The sequence below is a fragment of the Embiotoca jacksoni genome, unplaced genomic scaffold (genome assembly GCF_022577435.1).
Source record: "Embiotoca jacksoni isolate LCO1_2020_lvr unplaced genomic scaffold, fEmbJac1.0.p SCAF_37, whole genome shotgun sequence".
Taxonomy (NCBI): domain Eukaryota; kingdom Metazoa; phylum Chordata; class Actinopteri; family Embiotocidae; genus Embiotoca; species Embiotoca jacksoni.
Genome location: NW_027185389.1, coordinates 3291999 through 3313596, shown reverse-complemented (window position 1 = coordinate 3313596; position 21598 = coordinate 3291999). Strand labels below are relative to the sequence as shown.

Genomic DNA, 21598 nt, shown 5'->3' with positions numbered 1-21598 from the left:
TGATTGCAGCAAAGCGTCTCAAAAATAGTTAGGATAGAGGCTGGATCGTGTTTCTATCTGGCTTCCTATTTGGAGAGTTTTAACCTGCATTTGTGGACGCAGCGATGAACTGTGTTCCCAGATGGTTTTCAGAAGTGTTCCTGAGCCCATGCTGTGATTTCCACTCCAGAATGAGACTCCGCCTCTCTAAAATGCTGTTTTTATATCCAATCATGTTTTTGATCTGTAACCACTTAACTAGTTTTGAGATGTTCAACCAGGTGGTTTTTTTTAGCATCACACGACTTTTCCAGTCTTTTGTTGATCCTGTCCCAACTTTTTTAAAACATGTTGCTAACATTAAATTCAAAATGAGCAGATATTTTTCATAAAACAATAAGATTTCTTAGTTTGCTCTATTTTCAGTTAAATGTGGGTTTACGTGATTTGTTGTGACTTGCTACCTAAAGTTCAAAATAAATAATGTAGATTCAATTGTGGGTGGATTAAAAAAATGAAATTCACCTTTCACAGCAAAACTAACCAATTTCACACTTTTCTTTTTATTGCCAGTGTTTCAATTAATTAATTAACTTCTGTGAGCAACAGAATTACTTTTAATTAATTTTCTCCTTTCGCTCCTTATGCCACTGGAAAATCAGCAAGAACTGTACTTTCATTCAGAAACTACATCAGCACACAGTATCAGTGGCAAAAACTTGTATTTGAATAATATACAGCAGGAGGATTGTAGTGATGTCACAGGATGTAGAAACAGGAAATATACTCATTAGTATCATAAATTCAAAGTACATTCTTCACGGTTCACTCGCTTCTTTCTTACTTGTGTGTTTTTTTTGTTTCATCTGAGTTTCAAGTCCTGAAAGGAGCTTAGTCGACCAATCAGCTGGAGGTTTGGGGGGTTCAGCTTCCTCTGTGAGCCTCTACGGTTACCCACAATGCCCCTCTTTGCACACTGCAGGTCTGTAATTGCCAGGAGGATCAGCAGTGACACCGTGGGAGATGTAAATATCTTAAGGCCGTGCTGCGTGCTGTTTACGGCCCTGTAGGAAGCCGTGAGGCCGGAAACAGACAGATTATTTTATTAGAGATGGTTCTTCTTTAAGCTTGGAGTTCTGGGAGACGTCGTCGCTCTCCCGGTAGGCGAAGCAGCTTGGGAAGATGCCGATGTTTCCTGCGCAGTGTCCCTCCAGCCACTCCTCGTTAACTGGGACAGAAAGAGTCAGTGAACGCCTCGTCACGTTTTCAACATGAAAACAGTTCACCAGCCGGGTGGGGGGGCCGGCTCACCTTCACTCAGGATGTCGATGGTATCTCCCTCGCTGAACTCCAGGTCCTCCGCGCCCTCAGCGGCGTAGTCATACAGCGCCACCATCTGGTAGATGATGGTACGGTTGGCCAGGGGGTCTTCAGTCTGGAACACAACGAGAGGAAACGAGGAAAGTGTGGAAATCTATTATTTTTTAAACAACTCATAATAAAGAATCAACGTCAAGTTGTTGCAGGACAAATTCACAGATTACAGTTTAAACCTTAAAAAAAGCTTCGATGCACACATGATGAGTATAATTTACTTCATCGCACTGAAGATAAACAACAACAAAAGATCCAAAATTAAAGCAAACCAGGACCGGACTGAACAGGTCGGAGTCATCGCCGCAATTTTAATTGTACTTTTCAAATTCCAAATAACAAAGAAAGTTAAAGTTTGTGTGTGTTGAGTATCAATTTGTTATTGTTCACTTAAAAGAAGCCGAGAGGCAACTATCAGTGATGTCATCAACTATTAGTGATGTCATCATCCATCAGTGATGTCATCATTGGCTTGTGAACGTTATGAATCCTCCAGTTCAGATTCTGTCCGTCACCATCTTTGCTAGTTCGGAGCGGTTCGGAGCAGGAAGTGACCATATTTGGACGAGCTGGGGGAGGAGCCAGCGGTGGATCTGACCGATCTGATCGGAAACCTGACGATACTACGTCCCGCCCACCGATAGCTGTAACCTGACTGCACCACAGGCCTGTCAATCAAACAGACACGCCCCCAAAAACAGGTCTTCTTGAATCTTCTTTTCTAATGAATGAGGGATTATTTTCAGATGGACCTCCAGAAAACTAATAAGAAGGAGTGACTTTAGCTAACAACACCGAGATAACTGATGGACACATTTTATTCACTTTGGATTTGATGAGAGAAGTTGAATGGGAGTCTATGGAGCCGGAGGCTTTTTGGAGCCGACCTCTAGTGGCACTCGCTGGTATTGCAGCTTAAGGCCTCCATTTTCCCACCCGGAAGCTACGTCCACTTTTAGTCTACGGTGTAACTTTAATAATGATCTCTGTAGCTGAGAGTTTGAATCCTCACCTGGCACCACAGCGTCACTCTGCCGGCCTCGGCCACCTCCTGGATGGTGCGTCCGGGCTCCACCTCCCCACCCAGAGGTGTCAGCACACGGTAGCCATGCTGCTTGTGTCTGATGAAAAAGAGAGAGAGGAGGGTGGGGGAGTGAGGAGGAGATGCAGCAGAGGCATAGATGGGAAATTGAGGGCATCGTGGGGGCAAACATGAGCAGGCAGAGAATAGAAGATAAAGGTCGGAGGATATCGAGGCTCTGATGTACGCTGTTATCAGATCCAGTTTATATCTCAACAGATGATCTGGTTCTGTTGTTGTGAGTCTGTCTCGTGTCAGTGACATGTTTTCATCCTCTGGTGTCTGTGGAGCTGCAGCCTCGGTCTTCTATTGTCTCAGCCAGAAAAGAACCGAGTGGACAGTAGAAAAACGTATTTTTAGAAGTGAAGCATCACTCGTGAGAATCCCGGGGAGACGGAAGTGGGTTGTCGGCCGTGCGCTCACCTGAGGCGCAGCTGAGACGGCGGCTGGCCCAGTTTCTGTGCGATCTGCTCCTTCAGCTCGCTGTACGGCATGTCCAGAGGGACGGACAGCTCCACGGTGGACGTGAAGTGGACCTTCACCTCCACAGAACCCGCCGCCGCTCCGTGAGCTGAGCCGGCCTGCTGCGACCAAAGATGCTGAAGGATTAGAGGTCCAAAGTAGAATCATAGTTTTCATATTTAATATATATATATAAAACTGCTGGACACATTTTGTTCACTTTGGATTTGATGAGAGAAGTTGAATGGGAGTCTATGGAGCCGGAGGCTTTTTGGAGACGACCTCTAGTGGCACTCGCTGGGATTGCAGCTGAAGACACTTCTGGATCAGAACCATTTTACAGACCTGAAGCTACAAACTCTTTTATAAACAGTCGGTGGTTTAAACTATTAAAAAAAAAAGCCTTTTCTACTTACTTTTACCATGTATGAAAATGAAAATGACACATGTAACCATGGTAACTGTGCACAACAAAGGTGTCAAAAGATGTCGTTTAAAAACACTTAGAAGCCCTGAGAGCCCCCCCTGCTGTAGTGAAGAAATTTCCCCTCGGGGATTAATAAAGTGTATAAAATCAAAATCAAAAAAAGAAGATATAAAATGTCCAGTTTCTTTTCCGTCTTTTCAGGTCACCGTTGCACGCAGAGACACAAAAGCATATTTCCATCCTAATGTTGAGTGTCAGCGTGACTGAATCGGGACACATCAGCGTTCCCCTCGTTCAGCTTAACATTACAAAGCACTTCCTTCACTGGGACGCACAACACAACAACACCGTCTATATTTAGATGAGGCCGGGAGAATGTGTGTGTGTGTGTGTGTGTGTGTGAGGAAATAATCTGCGATGATGGAGGATGAAGCCGGTCGCCACTACCTGGTTGGCGGCTGCGTTGGCCGTGTACTTGGGAGGCTGCGAGGCCGGCGGCGGCGCGTGGGTGGCCATGGTGTAGGATGGAGGTGGAATGTCTGAGGTAAAGGATGCTGCAGGGAAACACAGCGAAGACACAGCGTGAGCACAAACACTACAACACGGTGATAGGAGAGCATTAACTTTTAGAAACACAGAGCTACACAGTCTGCAAGACACAACGAGGAGGAGACCAGTGTTTGTTAGCTTTTTAAAGAGCTTCACCCTGCTGAGAGACTGCAGTGGAAACACATGTCATCACAGCGGGGGGGCTGAAACGGACCAAACAAGGCTGCTGGAAAAGATATATTCATTAACAGTCATTTACTGTCACAACCACAGACTGGATATAAAAGTGTTTGTCGCTTCCGGGTCTGAAAATGATGCAGAAATGTCTTCGATTTGCAGATTCTCCCGAAACGACTCGCATGAAAAATAAAATGTGTCCATCAGTTATCTCGGTGCTAAAGTCACTCCTTCTTATTAGTTTTCTGGAGGTCCATCTGAAAATAATCCCTCATTCATTAGAAAAGAAGATTCAAGAAGACCTGTTTTTGGGGGCGTGTCTGTTTGATTGACAGGCCTGTGGTGCAGTCAGGTTACAGCTGGTGTTTTTAATTTTTTTTATTTACTGATTTTGTATTTCAGGAGAGGAGGTGATGCTTTTTGAATGGCAGTCTACTGGAGGTTTTTTTTGCCCTGGTGGCCCTCAGTGGTATTTTACTTTAAGGCATTTCTGCATTTGGCTTCACTTTTCAGACCCGGAGAATACGTCAGATAACAAACCAAAGAACGAAAGTAGATTACCAGGAAAATCAGAATACAATCTGCACCGAAATGACGACATTCACAACCTGTTTCAGACACGAAGGTCAAATACATCTCTGCTTAAACATAATTAAACATAAAGGGAGAATACAAATACTTGGTTCCAAAGTCAAAAGTAAACTGAACTCTAACATATCTGTCTCCAACTTTTGTTTGGCTGCGAGCAGTTTTAAAATTCCTGAGGCATAAAGTGAATGTAATGACAAGCTGCACATTCTTTGAGATGTCTCGCTCCAAAACAAACTGTCGGATTCGACACACTCTCAGACCTACTGGTGTGAAATCTGAAAATGAGAAACAAAAACCACTGGACTTTAAACAGCTTTTTCTTTTTCGAAGCAGCAGCAACAACAACTTCCAGGAAGGCCGACGTCTGAGGCGCCCGTCTGCTGGAGATGAATCCTCAGACAGAACTCAGAGGGAATATCACTGTGACCCCCGAGATGATCCATTATAACACAGAAGTGCTTTGTTGGAGCGGATCAGAGGAAACGGAGGTGGAGAGGTTCCTCCTCTCAGGAGGAAGAGGGATTTCAGATGAAGTAGAGAAGGAGAACCAGGAGGAGTGGGATTGATTTTTTATTTGATTTTTTTACCTCCAGGAGGAGCTGGCGGGTTGCGGCGGTCCTGGCGGCGAGTTGGTGGCTTCATGCTCGGTGGGAGGGGGATCCCGCTGGGAAATCTCTGTGGAGGGAAACCGAGATGAACGGGGGCATCAGTGGAGCAGCGTGATCTTCCATCCAGCAGGAATTCGGTGTCTTTTGTTGGAACCAGCAGTGTAATCTTTAACTGTAGTGGCTTTAAATGGATCTGGAGTCATTTTCATGTATTTTCCCTGACTCAACATTTTTTTTTTTCAGCCTCTCTCGGGCCGAGGCGGAGATACAGCTCAGCTCAGCATGAATCTCATTTTGAGCAATCTGTCAAGTGCCCCCATTGAAGCTGTGAACCGAAGCGTCCGGCTGCGCAGGAGGAGCCTGAAATAAGTTGGCCGAAGCGAATCGTGAAGTGTGTTATCACATTGACGGATATATTACGTTCTCCTTTTTGCCTTTGAACGCCTTCACGTCCACGGGGTCCAGCAGGGATATGGGCAGGAGTCCTCTCTGGACAGAAGAGACAAGAAATAATGATTACAATTAAACAGCCTCTGCTGACACCTCAGGTTGTAGTTTACATGCTCGGTTGTGGCACATTTGTAGAGATTTCTTCAAGGCGTCCCTGAGATATTGAGCTCATAGTGTCTTTGACCTTTGACCTTTGACCACTAAAATCTTAACCGTTCATCTTTGAGTTTAAAATGTAACTTTTGTGACAAATTTGAATAAATTCCCTCCCGATATTCCTGAAATATCGCATTGACGAGCATAGTCCAATGTGATAGGACAGTCACCTTGACCTTTGAACAGCAGAATTGTACGAGGTCATCGTTGGTACCAAGTGAATGTTTTTACCAAGTTTTAAGAAATTTCCTCAAAGCGTTCTTGAGATGTTGCATTCCGAGAACGGGACAGATGGATGAGGGGGACGTGAGGTCACAGTGACCTTGAACTTTGACCTTTGACACCAAACTCAAATCATTTCATCCTTGAGGCCGAATGAACGAATGTGTCACCTTTGAAGAAATTCGGCCGACAGACACAGTTAGAGACTCGCTGATGAACATAACTTAAGGTATTTTTTCTCCAGAGCTGGTGGAGACCAAAAACAGAGCGAAAAAGAGTGAATGAAGCTCGTTCTGCTGCCCCCATGTGGACAAAACAATAAACCAACACTGCAGCTTCTAATCTTATGATTTTATCGGAGTTGTTTTCTAAAAATCGAAGTAGAGAAACAAGGATTTTTCTCAGCACATAAAAAAACACTCCCGCTGTAACTGATTGACGCTCTTATTTTTAGGCTCCTCCCAGATCTCATCTCACCTGTCCGTCATGGATGACAGTTATCATCCCGTCTCTGTTCTCCTCTCCGAATAAAAACACCATGGCTCCTCCCGGCACCGTCAGCTGCCCCGGGCCCCGAGACATGTAAGGGAACCGCACACGCATGTACAAGGACTCCCTAACAGGAAGAGAAAAAACACGGCTAATCACTCCCAGTGGTTTAACTATCATGAGCCGGGCGACGGCAGCAACGCGATGATGTGAAACACTTACTGCGCTCCTTCCACCTTGGGTTCGTAGAAACCGGGTTTCTGTGCAGCAGACAGACGGACGGACAGTTAGCAGCTGCAACGTGAATCCTCACTCATACTGTCACCGTGGTCCGACTCACCTGCAGCCTCAGAGGCTCGAAACCTCCAAAATCATCGTTGGGAATCATGGAGGAGATCACCTGCAGGGGGCGGAGCATCAAAGAAGACACGTGTGGTTTAACTTTAAATGGAAAACACTAATTTCAAAGTATTTATAAAACGTTGAATGCACGTAATATTTCATGACTTTTCCACGTTCATCATTAAGTCATAGCTTAACCGATATTTAGGAGTCTACCTGCGCTAGTTTTATAATTAGTTACTAGTTAAGAGTCAGAAAAGTATTCGAGTACCCAATAAGAATATATATTTCTATAGTAATTGTAAATATTGAAAAGTTCAGAGCGTGTTCCTGTTGCTTGGGAGCGGAGGGAGTAACCTTTACGAGGAAGTATTCTGTAGTGGAAATCGATGCATGGGCTCAGGAACGCTTGGCTCCGTTGATGTCATACTTTATCGGTACATATTCCTAAATATTTTCCTATAAATGTGACCAGAGTAATTAAACTTATCTTTAATACTGACACATCCTACTCATCACCCTCCCATGATGTAACTTCCATCACGGGGAGGCTCCGCCCACCTTTGGCTTCCCCAAGAAGTCTCTTTGTTGCAGCTGCTCCACGTCCTGCCTCTTGGGACGAAACACTTCGCCCTCAGGAACCAGGAGAGGCGTCAGGACCTCCTTGTTCTGTTCTCGGCCACAACAGAGAAGAGTTGGTTTTAATAACATGCGTTGGCCTCTTTACTTCACGTGGTGTCATTTATTTAAAAACCCAGCTGGTAGGACTCGACACAGTCAGATATAAAGTGGTTACAGAAGCGGGTTTTGTGACTAATAGGATGCAGAGTCGGTTCCTGCTGGACTGTCCGGTTATTCAGGCCGAAGCCTCGCAGAATAAAAACAGGTTAAAAGCTTCTTTATTAGAGGAAGGCTGATTGATCTGATGGATTCCCTAAAAACTGGTCCCACCGGTGGGCCTGCAGAATGAGAACTTCTTGCACTAAAAAGCGATGGACGAGCTCAAGCAAGTTTTGCACTATTGGTCACAAGTATGGTATTTATTTTTAATTAGAGAAACGGGTCAAAATCATCTTAATGCACGTTGCAAGAATACAGATTAGTGAGCAGCAGTTTCACAACGCTGAATCCAAATAGACGCAGATGTGGTGTTAAATTCCCTGTAAACCACAACATTTATAATTCAGAAACAAACATTCAAAGATGGAAAACTTTGGATTATTTAACACTGAGATAATCTGTGCATCATTGATCAGATTTTGATTTAAATAAAGTTATATTTCCTGATTGGAACCAGACAGAAGAAATCTGATATAAAACCCAAATACAGAAATCTGTCTCTTAATTAACCCCGTAATGCACAGTTTTTATTTTCTATCTTTGCAATATATTATTTTTTTACTTGTTTTTGATCATCACAAATCCTTATTTGTATTTTTCCTTTCTGAGTTTTTTGAATAATAATAATTTTTGTATCACAACATGGGTCAAAAATGGCCTGCATTCATTTGTTATTTCATGCACGGCTAAGAGTTTCTCTGCTAGAAATCAATTTATTTAATCATTTAATATTCCTCAGTGCTCATTAAAAAACACAAACTATTGTTTTAATTTTTCATCTGTCAAAAATAGTTTTTTTCAGTATTACATCAAGTTTACGCACTTAATGTGATTCAAGAATTATTGTAGCAGTGATTTGGACGGAATGCAAAATACATTTGATGTTTAAAATAAATTTATTTGACACTTTTCACACATGCTCATTAATATTTATAAGAAGCTGGCTGAGAAAACAGATTTTTAGTGCCTTTAAAAACCTCCTCTCTACCTGCTGCTGTTTGATTATCAGCTGACAGGACTTCATCCATTCTGTACTCAGTTTAATTGGATCTCTGTGTCCTTGCAGCACAGCAGCCAAATGGAACGCAGCCAGCGAGTCGCTGGAGTCAAATTGTCCCTTTAAACTTTATCCTCAGCTGTTTGTTGTTTTTTTTATCCTTGTAAAAGATGTCAACTGATTTTTAGAAATGTTGTCCCTCTGTTGTTCCCTCAGAGTTGTGTGAAACTCACCGCGATGTTGTCCAGAGCCGCCTCGATGGTTCCTCCTCGTCCTCCTCCTCCTTTCTCCTGGGCGGCTGATTGGAGGACCTCCCCGGCCTGCTCCCATTGGCCCATTCGAGAGTACACAGCGGCAGCATTATACAACACCTGAGGAGGAAGGGGGGGGGGGGGTCCATCATATTAATATTCATGTAAACTTTAGTGTTGTTAAAACCCTCTTATGGGGATTTAAAGGCATCTGTAACCAGGAAACTCTCTGTTCAGGAGGAGGTACGAATGATCCAGTGATTGTTCGACTCAAACATCTTTCCTTCCAAACTTTTCTGTCTTGGTTTCGGAACAAAAACTCCCCGAGAGGACGGTGCAATCAGCAAAACGCTTTAAAGGCTGAAAAAGGAGCGTGACTGTTTGAGAATTCATCGGGGTGTGAGTCTGTGCGTTAGAGCTGTGATTTAAACAGCCAGAGACCTGTTCCACTTTCTCCACCTTGAAGAGCAACACAGTCGGAGATGCATTATTTATTCTGTCAGACAATATCAAACCACCTATAGTGATGTTTGGGTTTTTGTATTTTTATATTTAAGTGCTCTGGTTTATTGTGTTCGATTCTTAAATTATTCTATAGGTCTTAAAATGCTGCTCTGTGGAACACAAATATCTAATATTTTCCTAAATGATGTAAAGTTTGAGGTCCAGATGAATTACAAATTGTGGTTTTTTGGGAGGATATTTGCACATTTTGAACCGTAAATCAGGGTTCCCACCAATCAGGGAATATCAGGGAATTTTTAAAAACTCTTTTCCAGGACAGGCAAAGTCGGGAGATTTGATCTTTCTCTTTTGGCCAAGTCCTGGAATATCAGGGAATTTTGTGAGCATGTTTTAACTTTGGTCGCCATTTATCAAAATACAATATAATATTATATTATTGTAATATAATATGTCCACGGAGTCTTTTTTATCCACAGACTGGATATAAAAGAGTTCGTAGCTTCAGGTCTGTAAAATGGTTCTGATCCAGAAGTGTCTTCAGCTGCAATACCAGCGAGTGCCACTAGAGGTCGGCTCCAAACAGCCTCCGGCTCCATAGACTCCCATTCAACTTCTCTCATCAAATCCAAAGTGAATAAAATGTGTCCATCAGTTATCTCGGTGTTGTTAGCTAAAGTCACTCCTTCTTATTAGTTTTCTGGCATTTTTTGACTGTAAATAATTTTTTCCTCCCAGTTCGGCTCGTCAGATCCCCATGACAACCGCATCCCTTCCCTCCTATCGGAGGAAGAAGACGAGGAAGGTGACGTCCTCTCGCTGACAGGTGGCCCACACAGGTATGTTGTCTTATCTGCGCTCTGATAAATATGAGAGGTTGCGTAACCTCCTTCTGCAGCCTCCATCAATGAGGCGTTTGTTGGCCCCCAGCTGGGTGGGACGTTTGAACTTCACAGCGGAGGTGATGACACAGAAGTGATCTCTCAGGTTTTTTATTCCTCCGCACTGACAGACCGCGCTGGATTTCCCTTTTTTTTTTTTATTCATTGCAATGTCTCATAAAAAGCCTGCTGACGTGTGTGTGTGTGTGTGTGTGTGTGTGTGTGTGTGTGTGTGTGTGTGTGTGTGTGTGTCTGAACGTCTCACCTGCCAGCTGTAGAGTTTGAAGCGGAGTCCCAGCTGTCTGTAGTCGATGACCACGTTTCCTCTCATGTGCTTCTGAGCCCAGATGCAGTCTGACAGAGCCTCTTCCAGCCTGGACAGACGCACACAGACTCAGATGTACAAGAATAAATACACATTTAAAAAACTGAGCGGTTTTAATATGAAAAGGCACAAAAAAAGCTGCACACAAACATGACATTTGATATCTGACATTTTCTTTGTGCTGCAGTCACTTCCTGGTTTAACAGTATTTTCATGATTCTCTTTTAAACCAGATCACCTGCCAGCACATAAACACAACCATGAACAGCCTGTTTCATGCTGGAGTCTGTTTATTTTAGCAGGAAAAGATTTTGACAGCGAATATTCTATCAGTATTTTTAAAGAAATCGACCATCATGTTTCTTTTAAAGCATATTTTCTTCTGTTGTATATAAATGCATCTTATAGCAGGAAGTGTTGGATCATCAGGTGCTTTTTTTAAACAGAGCTAACTGTTTGGATGAAACCACTCCCACCTGTCCATCTGTATCATCACTGCTGCTCTCTGGAAGAAGCCCACGGCCAGACGTGCGTCCTTGGCGATGGTGAGGTCCAAAGCCTGGACGCCACAGACGGGTACACGAACAGATGAAAGTGACACCACACATTTATGAAATTCATATTAATAAAGAATATTAGGCTGATAATACTACGACAGATAGAAAACGTGTAGTTTCTTGTAAGCGACGGACTGTAAATAAAAAACTGATTAAATAAATTTTCTTTCACTCATTAAAATGGATCAGATGAGAGAACAGAGTTCTTAGTGCAGATGATCTGAAGGCAAAGCGTGAAATAGACACGCCGGTCTGCTACAGCCAAAAACGTCAGATAGCCACGCTTTGTACAGTCTAAGGCGTGAAAGTTACACGCTTTTACTGTAGTGGACAACAAATTAAACCTACTGCATGTTTACAGCCTTGTGATTTACAGGAGAATAAAACTGCCTCTTAATACCCCACAAAATGTCCTTTGTTGCCTTGGTTACGGGACCTCGGACACGTGATCCCGGGTCACAGGACATTTATGCGTGTCAGTTTCACGCTTTCAAAACGTGTACCTGTCGCACCCAGACAGCGGCGAGCGTTGCTAACTCACATTTTGCGTGTCTATTTCACGCTTTGCTGTGATTCTGATGCATTTTTTTTTTTAAATGATTTCTACCTACAAACTTAAAAAATGATTTGTATATCTTGTTTTTGGAGCTTTTTGTGGTTTCTGTTCTCTGCAGGCGACACGTTGTTCTTCTTCTGTGAAGCACCAGTAACAATAATTGTTCTGACGTTAACGTTAACGTGGCCGACCTGCATGGCCCGGTCCAGCTGACCCAGCGCCAGGTGAGCCGCGGCGGCGACGAACAACGTGCGAGACGTCGGCTCGCTGATCTGCTCCAGCTCGGCCAGCGCTCCGTTCCAGTCTTTGGCGTCGACGGCCTTGACGGACGCGTCCCACAGACGCAGCAGGTCGGTGTACAGCATCGTGGACGGACGAGGCTGCAGACAAACACATCAACAACTAAAATAGGCAGTTTAAAAGATTTTCTCCAAAAATGTTGAGATTAAATGAAAGAAAAAAAAAAATCGATATTCTTCACTTTTACTCAGATTTAAGAATACAAATTAATTATTACATTTCTTATAACTAAAAATGTAATTGGAGCTCTGAAGGTCTCTGATCTTCAGTTTTATACTGAAGGTAAAATGATCCATTGTGACTAAAACGTGCGTCAGGAGTTGTGTAGCAATTCAGAAATAACAGAAGGAAACAAGGACTTTGATTTAATCAGTCAAACAGTGGAGGTGGTTGAAAAACTTCCTCAAAGGAAGATGGAAGAGATGAGTGAAAGATCAAGATAAATGCAAAAACATTTGACCTGTTAACCATCTAAAAGGAACTTTCATGCAGCTTTCATACAAAGACGCAACTTTAAGTGTTTCACGCACAAAAATTTAAACAATACACACAAAAAAAAAAGCAAAAAATAACACAAAATAGTGTTGAAAAAAAAAACAATAAATGAAGTCAACAAAACAGAATGAACCCGAGGGATAAAAACAATGATTAACAGTAAACAGTTAGGGCTGTAAACAGTCCTTCAAAATAAAAGCCAGAAGAAATAGAAAAGCCTTTAGTTTCCTTTTAAAACACTGAGACAGTTTCTCTTTCAGTGAGTTCTGAATTTAATAATAAAGTTAAATAAGAAAAAAGAGGAAACTCCAGACGACCTGTCCAACGTGAATCTGTAACTCTGCTCAGGTTTTCTTGGAAACTTCCTGGAACTTTATCTGGAGTCCATCGGCGTCGACTTCACGTCAAACAAGCAGTTGTTTGAAATCCTCTAAAATCGCTCCGCTTACCTTTTTTACTCCTGAATGACTGAGACTCCTGTCAGCGTCTGTCCGTCTCCGTCTGTCTCCGTCCGTCTCAGCAGGGACAGAAACTCCTCGGGAGTCTCCACCCAGTTGCTACGAGGAAGTCGTCCTCCCACATTCCCCACAGAGACACCACCTCAGGAATTCACCTGATGTACTCATGACAATCACAACAAAGGGATCACTGGCGAGTGCACTGTTTAGATGTTTCTGTAGTCTTTAGTTGAATTGTTGCATTAATTATGTTTTGAAACTTAACTTTAGATAAAGTCAGGTGAAGTCACCGCTGTTGGGAATCTCTGAATCAGATCTGTCCTCAGGGTGACCTTTGACCTCCCTTTACAGGTGACTGATTTCTGAGAAGGAAGTCGGGAGAAAAAACGAAAACTGCTTTGAAATATAAATCTGACACTGAGACGGCCCTGGCGTTCAGGCACAAAAGGAACATTATGGGATGTTTCCTCTGCTTATCCAAGTGGATCAACTTGCTCCACAGGTTGGCTTTTGGCTCCGCCCACCTCAAGAAACATAAACACAAGCATGACATAATGTTCATGTTCTTCCCACCTCACCAGTATAAACACAACAAGTCTCTCCTGTAACAGACAGAATAACAGTCTTTAATAATCACTATTATATTGTACAATAATTCATGACTAATGTTTTGTTTTTATATTGTTAAGATAGAGCTAATTTACATTGTTACATCTAGTTTTATTTATTATAGATTTTATAATTGAATCAAAACAACATAGTTTTATTTGATCATTTATATTGGATATTATTAGTAGGCTGTTTTTTTATGGAAAATCCTATTTTTCTGTTTCTACATGCAAATATATGTGTTTTATATATTCAAACAGTGTTCAGTGTTTTTTTCTGTATATTTCTGTGTTTATAATTTAGAACAGATTCCTTTAAACTCCCTTTGTTTCATTTCTTTCAGCAGGAAGTGTTTGCTGGATTTATACTATTCCTGCATTTAAACACATTAGTGAAATATTTCTCTTCATCATTTTCACACAGGTGTTATATATTGTAGTGTGATGCTGCTTTTCTATATTCTTGCTATAATACAATAATATAGTCAAATATAATGACTTTTTTTTTATTATTTTTTTAATCATATTTTAGACGACATGCTATAGTATGACTTTATCTGTGTAATCACAAATAGTTCAACGGTTGTACGTGAGGAAGTAGCAGGTCTTACGAGGCACAATTAAATGCAGCACAGAGCACAACACAAGTCATGTGACGTGTCCGTTTCGCGCAGGCGCATTGGAGAATCATAGTCAGACGCGGCGTGCTGTCGGCAACGAAATCCGTGTAACATGAGAAGGGTTGTGTCTTTGTTCGCGGTAACGGTGACTCTGTTCCGCGCGGACGTGCTGCACGGTGTCCCGTTCACTCATGTCACGGTAACACTTCGGCTCTTTGTTGTTGTTGTTGTTGTTGTTGTGATGTCTGGCGTCATTCAGAAGTCTCGTGCGCTCCTTGTCAGCTGTTTCATTCCTGCTGAATGAAGTGTGACGTGCAGGACGTGTTCTGCTTTTCTTCCTGTTCAATGGTGTGAGCCGAATTAAAAAATGGAGAAGTAGCATCAGCCACACGGTTCAAGTCATAGTCCGTCATGTAATGAAGGTGTTTTTACAAGCAAAGCGTTATTAAATCGGTGGTTTCTTGAATAGAGTTTGGTTTGAACTTATTTTTTAATATTTGTTGTCGAAATTTATTTTTCAAAACTAGATTTATACAAGAAATTCCTGTTTCAAGCTGTGATTTCTGGAGATAAATGTACATGGTTGATTCCAAATTGGGAAACCGCACTAACATATAACAATGAATGAATACGAATAAATCAAAACAGAGAATAAGTGGGATACATCTGTAAAATACAAACATTATAAACCATATAAATATTCATAAATCTGCTGAGCTGTGCGTTTCGTCCTTCCAGCCGAGGAAACATCCCGGCGGGCAGAATGAGCCTCAGTTCAAAGAGAAGTTCTTCAGCCAGACTCGGGACCACTTCAACTTCAACAGCGTGGGGAACGGGACCTTTAATCAGCGCTACCTGATCACAGGTGAGAGCAGCTGAGAGTGTGTGAGCGAGGTGGCAGCAGACGACTGACTGATCTGCTTCCCGTCAGATGAACACTGGACGAAAGGCTCCGGTCCCATCTTCTTCTACACCGGCAACGAGGGAGACATCTGGGACTTCGCCCTGAACTCCGGCTTCATCACCGAGCTGGCGGCTCAGCAGGGGGCGCTCGTCATATTCGCCGAACACGTAAGAAAACAAAAAAACGCAGCTTTTATTTACGAACAAGCGTTTTGTGCATCACGTGACCACGAAGGGGAAATCACTGGTTGAAGTTTGACTCAGACTGTCAGCTGATTTTTACTCTTTAAATCTTCTGACAAAAAAAAAACTGTTTCCTCAAAACTTCAATTCTTTTAGTTTTCACTCTGGTGTTTCTGAGGATTTAAAGGTCCAGAAAACTGACCAACTTCAGCAGCGGATGAATCAACATCCTGCAACAGTGGAGGGAAACCATCTCTCAGGCTTTGATTGACACATCACACTTTCTGAAGGAGCCACTTATGGAAATGAAAATCTTGCAGATTGTTCCTTTAATTTGTGTTTTGAATGAAATGAGTTTGAGTTAAATGAAGAAACGTGCAGATTGTTTATCAGTTTATGTCCAGAGAGTTTTATTTGCTTTGAATCTTTTACCCAGCTTTAACCTCCTCCTCCTGCTCCTCCTGCTCCTCCTCCCCCTCCCCCTCCCCCCTCTGACAGCGGTACTACGGCAGCTCCCTCCCGTTCGGTAAAGACTCCTTCGGCGTCCCTCAGGTCGGCCTGCTGACGGTGGAGCAGGCGCTCGCCGACTACGCCGTCATGATCGTGGATCTGAAGCAGCAGCTGGCGGCCGCCGACTGTCCCGTCATCGTGTTCGGAGGCAGGTAGGTTCCACCTGAGCGACGATGATGTCACACACCTGCGTGACCTCAGAAGAAACGTTTCGATTAAAAGAAAACAACAACAACCTGTTGTGATAAAATGATTTTAATAAGCAGGTTTGGACTCGTGTGTCTGCAGCTGTAATCAGAACAGTTTTTATATTATATATTATGTGTTTTTATTATTCAGGTTGTTGTTGTTTTTTTTAAATAACATTTTGAAGCAGATAAAAACCATAAAGCAACACTGGTCAACAAAATAAAAGTCACAGAAATAAAATGCAGCACAAATGCAACAAAAAAGTAGAAAGTCAGTCAAAAAGAAATATGGAAAATATATTTTTTAAGAGGAAAATAGTCAAACTTTTGTCATAAACTTGTCAAAACAATTTGACAATCATAAGATCTGGATGTAATTAAATACAGTTTAAAAAGATATAATACATCTTATAGAACGGTTTAAAATTGCAATAACAGCACACGTTGACTTAAAGTGTGGTGACACTGTTTCATGGTGCCTTCAGGGACGTCCACCTCTGAAGGGGTTAAAGACAGACCTCAATCATTTTCTGACAGTCTGAGGAGACTTTAAACGCATCGATGTCATGATCACGTTACATTTCATTTAGCTGACGCTTTTATCCAAATCGACTTACAACACCGACGGTTCACCATCAGGAGCAACTCAGGGTTCAGTGTCTTGCTCAAGGACACTTAGACATGTGGACAGGAGGAGCTGGGGATCGAACCACCAACCTTCTGATTAGTGTTCAACCCGCTCTACCGTCTGAGCTACGGCCTCTCTGATGACGAGAAGAAAGAAAGAACAGATGTTTTTTTTCCTGGTCTCCTGCAGCTACGGAGGGATGCTGTCCGTCTACATGAGGCTGAAGTATCCCAACGTGGTGGGCGGAGCTCTGGCGGCCAGCGCCCCCATCCTGTCCACCGCCGGGCTCGGAGACTCACGCCAGTTCTTCAGGGACGTCACGGCTGTAAGTGGCGCTCGTCTGGTTGTCGGTGTCTCGACGTGGTTCCAGAAAAGTTTGTGAATGTCGGAGATGTTTTTTTCTTTATATATATATATATATATATATATACTTGTATATATGTATACAAAGCTTCCTCGGACAAAAAGTTGCTTCCAAGTGACGAAAATCAGAGGAAATTGTGTGATTTTTGTCTCTTAAAGTTCAGAGTAGATCCTGGTAAAGATCAAATAATCTGCGTCCTCTGGGGGGAAACTGATCGGAGAAGACCGCAGGATTTTTAAGAAGCTGAAAAAAAACAGTGAAAAGACAGGAAATCTTATTTTTCACGTCCTGCTGAAATAAAATAAATATTCAAATTAGTTCGAAAGCTCGTTTAACCTTGAAGGTTGTTTGTTTGTGATTGGCAGGACTTCGAGGGCGTTTCTCCGGAGTGCAGCGACGCTGTGAGAGGAGCTTTCCATCAGCTCCAAGAGCTGGCTGAACGTCAGGGTAAAATCACAAAGAAATTATCTGCGCAAAATAGATGTAAAAATAAATATCCTGCAGGTCTGAAACTCACGTCTGTCGTCGTGTCTCCAGCTTACAGCCGCATCCAGTCGGAGTTCGCTCTCTGCAAACCTCCTTCGTCGGCTCGGGACGTCCGGCAGCTCAACGGGCTGCTGAGGAATGCCTTCACCCTGATGGCCATGCTGGACTACCCGTACAGCACGCACTTCTGGGGCAACATGCCCGCCGACCCGGTGAAGGTACGCCGGCGTTAAACAACTGCACACGTCGTATAAAAGCAGTTTATAACCCGGCTGCATCTGAATGATCTCTTCAAGGAAACCAGCAGATTTATGTTTTAAATCCCTTCAGGATGTTCCTAGAGATTTTTTCGTGGTTGCTGAGATCAGAAATGTTCAATTTCTGCAGCAGTATTTCTCAAAAATTAAGTTGTATGTGATTTTCTTTTGCTTCTTTTTTTTTTTTGGAGATAAAATTGCAAGCTGCTGTCAGTGATGCATTCTGGGACTTTTTGTTTTGTTTTGCAGGTGGCCTGTGAGACCATGCTGAGTGGACCGGACCTGCTGACCAACCTCAGAGACACAGCAGGTAAAACAAAGAAAAACTGCTCTTACAGGACAGGAAATGAGTTTAGAAAATAAGAGCATCAGATGTAGTTCCTGTTTGCAGACACTAGAGGGCAGCAGCTGACTTCTTATAGCCTGGAATAAATACAGATGCTGACAGACATGTGTTCTTCTTGCACATACAATCAAGTTAAGTTCTTCCTCGATAAAAATCGGGTTGTTTTTTCTTTAATCCTGCAGACAAACAAACAAACAGTAAACATGAGCTCCTCTGTGGAGGTATAAAGCTCGTAAATTGACTGACTGTAATGACGTCTAAGAACTAACCTGCGTGTTTTCGGGCCTGCAGGCATCGTGTACAACTCCACCGGAGCCCTGAGCTGCTTCGACCTCTACCTTCTGTACGTGGAGTGTGCCGATCCCACCGGATGCGGACTGGGCTTCGACAGCCTGGCCTGGGACTACCAGGTACGCACACCTCCTTCATAGGGCCGCCCAGCAGAGGTTTAAGCTCCGCCCACAGTGAGACACGCAGAGATCAGAGGACGGAAACACCTGAAGTCGATTCTCTGACTCCTGTCCCGTTTCCGTGCGCCCGCAGGCGTGCACCGAGATCGATTTGTGCTACGAGAGCAACAACGTGACGGACATGTTTCCTCCCATGAGCTTCACGGAGAAAGACCGCGAGCTCTACTGCTCCAAACGTTGGGCCGTGGTGCCGCGACCCGACTGGCTCAAAGTCCAGTTCTGGGGAGATGGTGAGCGCTGAACACTCACAGACTGACACTGACTCAATCTGATTCAATCTGACTCAATCTGATTCAACCTGACTCAATCTGATTCAATCTGACTCAATCTGATTCAATCCGACTCAATCTGATTCAATCCGACTCAATCTGATTCAATCTGACTCAATCTGATTCAATTTGACATAAACAGACTCGATCTCACTTTAAAAGATTTAATCAGACTTCAACAGATTAAAACATAAAATGATGAGTGAAATATAAAAGAAACTTAAGTGCGTTACAAGCGTGTTTTCCTCTAAAAGCTTTTCGACCTGACGTTACATTTTTCTGGAGTTTTTAACCTTTTGTTTTAATGTTCTTGTTCTCAGCTCTCTCCACAGCCAGCAACATTATCTTCTCTAACGGAGACCTGGACCCGTGGGCCAACGGAGGGGTGAGTGACCCCCCCCCCCCCCCCCCACATGACCCGACTCAGCGAACCTCTTTCACCCTGACTCCGCCTCCTCTCTCCCTCTCAGGTGCGTAAGTCTCTGAGCTCGTCGCTGATCGCCATCAACATCTCCGGAGGAGCTCATCATCTGGACCTGAGGTACCGGATCTGCTGCGACTCCATCTTCACTCCGTTTAAACTCTCAAATGTTAACGGGGTGGTTTTTTTGTTTTGTTTTTTTTGCCCTCTTTGGCTCAGAGCTTCTAACGAAGCCGATCCGGAGTCGGTGGTCAGCGCCAGGAAGATGGAGGCGGAGCTTATCGCACAGTGGGTGAAGATGGAGAAGACCCGGCTGCAGAAGACACCTTAAAAAGCACGCGTTCACTTTGTTTCAACATCACTTAGTTTTGCACTCTCACTCTTTTTGAATAAATCGCTGATGTTATTTTGTTTTTTCTGTTCAATAAAATCTCTTTAATCAACTTTTTTCTTTTTCTTCTTTTTTTTACAAAATCAAACCTGTTTCAGCATTTTCTCATTAATTTACACCAGGTGACGTCAACAACACATTTTCTTTAATGCTCAGGAAAGTTTGAAATAAATAAAATGCCCCCCACCCCCATCAGAACAAAGCCCTTAACATGTTCCACATTCAAATACAAGATGAGATCTCTACGTTCAGAGACGGTTGACGGACGCCGAGCAGCTGGAGGATCGAGAACCGTCACGAGGAAGAGTTCCAACATTTGTGATGTCACCATAAACCGCAAAACTTAAGATCAGATTTTGGGGTCAAACTTTTGGGATACAAGAAAACTTCAAAAACGGCCGCTCACAGCCGAAGTGTTCCTGAGCCGATGCAGTGATTTCCACGGCTGTTTTTGTTTCAAACCCTAGAACTCATCGAGAGCCTTGAAATGGTTTTACAACGAGTTTGACCCCATAAATCTGAAGTTTCTTTGCTCCAGTTTCAGGTCAGCGGTTGAAATCACAAAATGTTTCACGTACCAGCCGTCACGTTAACGTGTTCGAGAGACGACACGCTGAACACTTCCTGGTGGAGCTCGTTGCTTCCCGCTGCTCCGTGTGCATCGCCGTGCTGCGTTCAGGAACACTCTGAACTCCTTTGATTGCACCTCACAAAGGTCCCTCTGCAGACAGATGGAGGACGTTAGGTTTGACACAAAACAAAAAAAGACAAAAAAAACAACAACCGTGTTTGCGATTTCTTTTGTGGTCCGTCAGCCAAAACGCTCCACCGAACATCTAACGTGGAAGTATTGGGCCGGAGATCTACTTGCTTTTTTTTGAGTGGGGGCGGAGCTTCAGGCGCGTCAGGTCAGGAGACACCAGGTGGGTTTTTTCTTGGACGTTGGCGGGATGTTGTGCAACCGTGAATTCGTCCCCCAGAGTCAGACTGTCAACACCGAGTTCCACTGGGAACTCTCTGAGGGGAAACATTCACTTCAAAGCACCTGAACTGTGGCGCCATGGCAACGGGCTTCTCCAACACGTTAACGAGTTTCTCGCCCCCAACAACAAACTTGTAGCCCCGCCTCTACTCGCAGGATTTGGTTTCCTGCAGCTTCTTCCTGTTCCCCACAATACATTTTGTGATGCGGAGCTGCTGCTGCTGTCGAGACGAGAAACACGACGACTCGTCGCAGACGTGCAGCTCAAACAAGTGAATCAATCATCAGTGATTTCTTTTCTCTTTTTTTTTAGTTCTAAAAATATCCCCCCCCAAAAAAAAAAAAAAAAACACGCGGGTCAAATTCTTATCAAAAGCACTGAAAATAGCTCCTGAAAAGAGGCGGCTTTGGAGAAATGGCTTTATCTTTTCTTTTTTCTCAAAACACCGGCGGTCTGCCAGATTCGTTCAGCATATCTTTGGCTCAGGAGTTACGCTGAAACACGTCCAGGGAGGAATCACAGATCAGCATCATGTTCAGGGAAAAAAACATCAATCCTCAGTTCACTTAGAAAATAATCTGCAGTGATCACGGCGAACGTTTTTTCTCCGAAGCAAATCAGCGACACGCACACGTAGAAAATAGCTCGAATGGACGTTAACCGTCTTTTTTTGTTGTCTGAAGCAACATCGAAGGCACACGTGAGACGACGACAAAAACACGACGAGTATACGAGACGAGTTTGGTGGAATTCGTGAAGCTTGCAGGTATTTACAGGAATGAACGCAAAAAAAACAAAAACAAAAAACAACTAATCGACACTAAGCTGCAGAAATATTTACTACAAATCAATATATTAGGCTTTTCATTTATATCTCAGATCTCACCTGGAAGAAAAACACGAAACGAAACATCACAGAGAAAGAAAGAAAAGACGTGAGAC

General features: G+C 43.3%; 2 protein-coding genes and 1 long non-coding RNA gene across 5 annotated transcripts; 2 read left to right on the top strand and 1 right to left on the bottom strand.

Moving 5' to 3' along the window:
• Nucleotides 1-528: 528 nt before the first annotated feature.
• Nucleotides 529-13108, bottom strand: noxa1 (NADPH oxidase activator 1). Of its 2 annotated transcripts, none has more exons than XM_069166241.1 (16): nt 13021-13108; nt 11968-12156; nt 11140-11222; nt 10604-10712; nt 8978-9115; nt 7469-7576; nt 6906-6965; nt 6788-6825; nt 6554-6692; nt 5669-5737; nt 5228-5315; nt 3771-3877; nt 2858-3033; nt 2366-2474; nt 1291-1414; nt 529-1207 (listed from the first exon to the last, which is right to left on the bottom strand). In XM_069166241.1, exons 2-16 carry the CDS (start codon nt 12139-12141, stop codon nt 1077-1079), a joined length of 1653 nt encoding a protein of 550 aa, XP_069022342.1. In that variant the 5' UTR covers nt 12142-12156; nt 13021-13108; the 3' UTR covers nt 529-1076. The 2 variants fall into 2 exon arrangements, with proteins under 2 accessions (XP_069022342.1, XP_069022343.1); XM_069166242.1 differs by having other exon boundaries at nt 2858-3018.
• LOC138208402 (uncharacterized) lies at nt 9236-13717 on the top strand. 2 transcript variants are annotated; one of them, XR_011179089.1, is made up of 5 exons: nt 9236-10090; nt 10196-10296; nt 11110-11208; nt 11895-13222; nt 13381-13717. It is a non-coding gene; the product is annotated as an uncharacterized lncRNA (long non-coding RNA). The 2 variants fall into 2 exon arrangements; XR_011179088.1 differs by having other exon boundaries at nt 11110-11239.
• Nucleotides 13718-14319: 602 nt separating this feature from the next.
• Nucleotides 14320-19721, top strand: dpp7 (dipeptidyl-peptidase 7). The gene is made up of 13 exons (XM_069166093.1): nt 14320-14456; nt 14996-15122; nt 15189-15328; nt 15842-16005; nt 16859-16994; nt 17399-17480; nt 17571-17737; nt 18026-18086; nt 18414-18532; nt 18666-18822; nt 19182-19246; nt 19332-19402; nt 19502-19721. Exons 1-13 carry the CDS (start codon nt 14370-14372, stop codon nt 19611-19613), a joined length of 1488 nt encoding a protein of 495 aa, XP_069022194.1. The 5' UTR covers nt 14320-14369; the 3' UTR covers nt 19614-19721.
• Nucleotides 19722-21598: the final 1877 nt, after the last annotated feature.

Coding starts and splice junctions, on each gene's coding strand:
- dpp7 (XM_069166093.1), top strand. CDS start 14,370: ATGAGAAGGGTTGTGTCTTTGTTCGCGGTAACGGTGACTCTGTTCCGC. Junction 16,006..16,858: donor GTCATCGTGTTCGGAGGCAG/GTAGGTTCCACC, acceptor GGTCTCCTGCAG/CTACGGAGGGATGCTGTCCG. Junction 18,533..18,665: donor GCCTGGCCTGGGACTACCAG/GTACGCACACCT, acceptor GTGCGCCCGCAG/GCGTGCACCGAGATCGATTT.
- noxa1 (XM_069166241.1), bottom strand. CDS start 12,141: ATGCTGTACACCGACCTGCTGCGTCTGTGGGACGCGTCCGTCAAGGCC. Junction 3,878..5,227: donor CCCGCCAGCTCCTCCTGGAG/GTAAAAAAATCA, acceptor GTTTCCCTGCAG/CATCCTTTACCTCAGACATT. Junction 3,034..3,770: donor CCAACGCAGCCGCCAACCAG/GTAGTGGCGACC, acceptor CTAATCCTTCAG/CATCTTTGGTCGCAGCAGGC.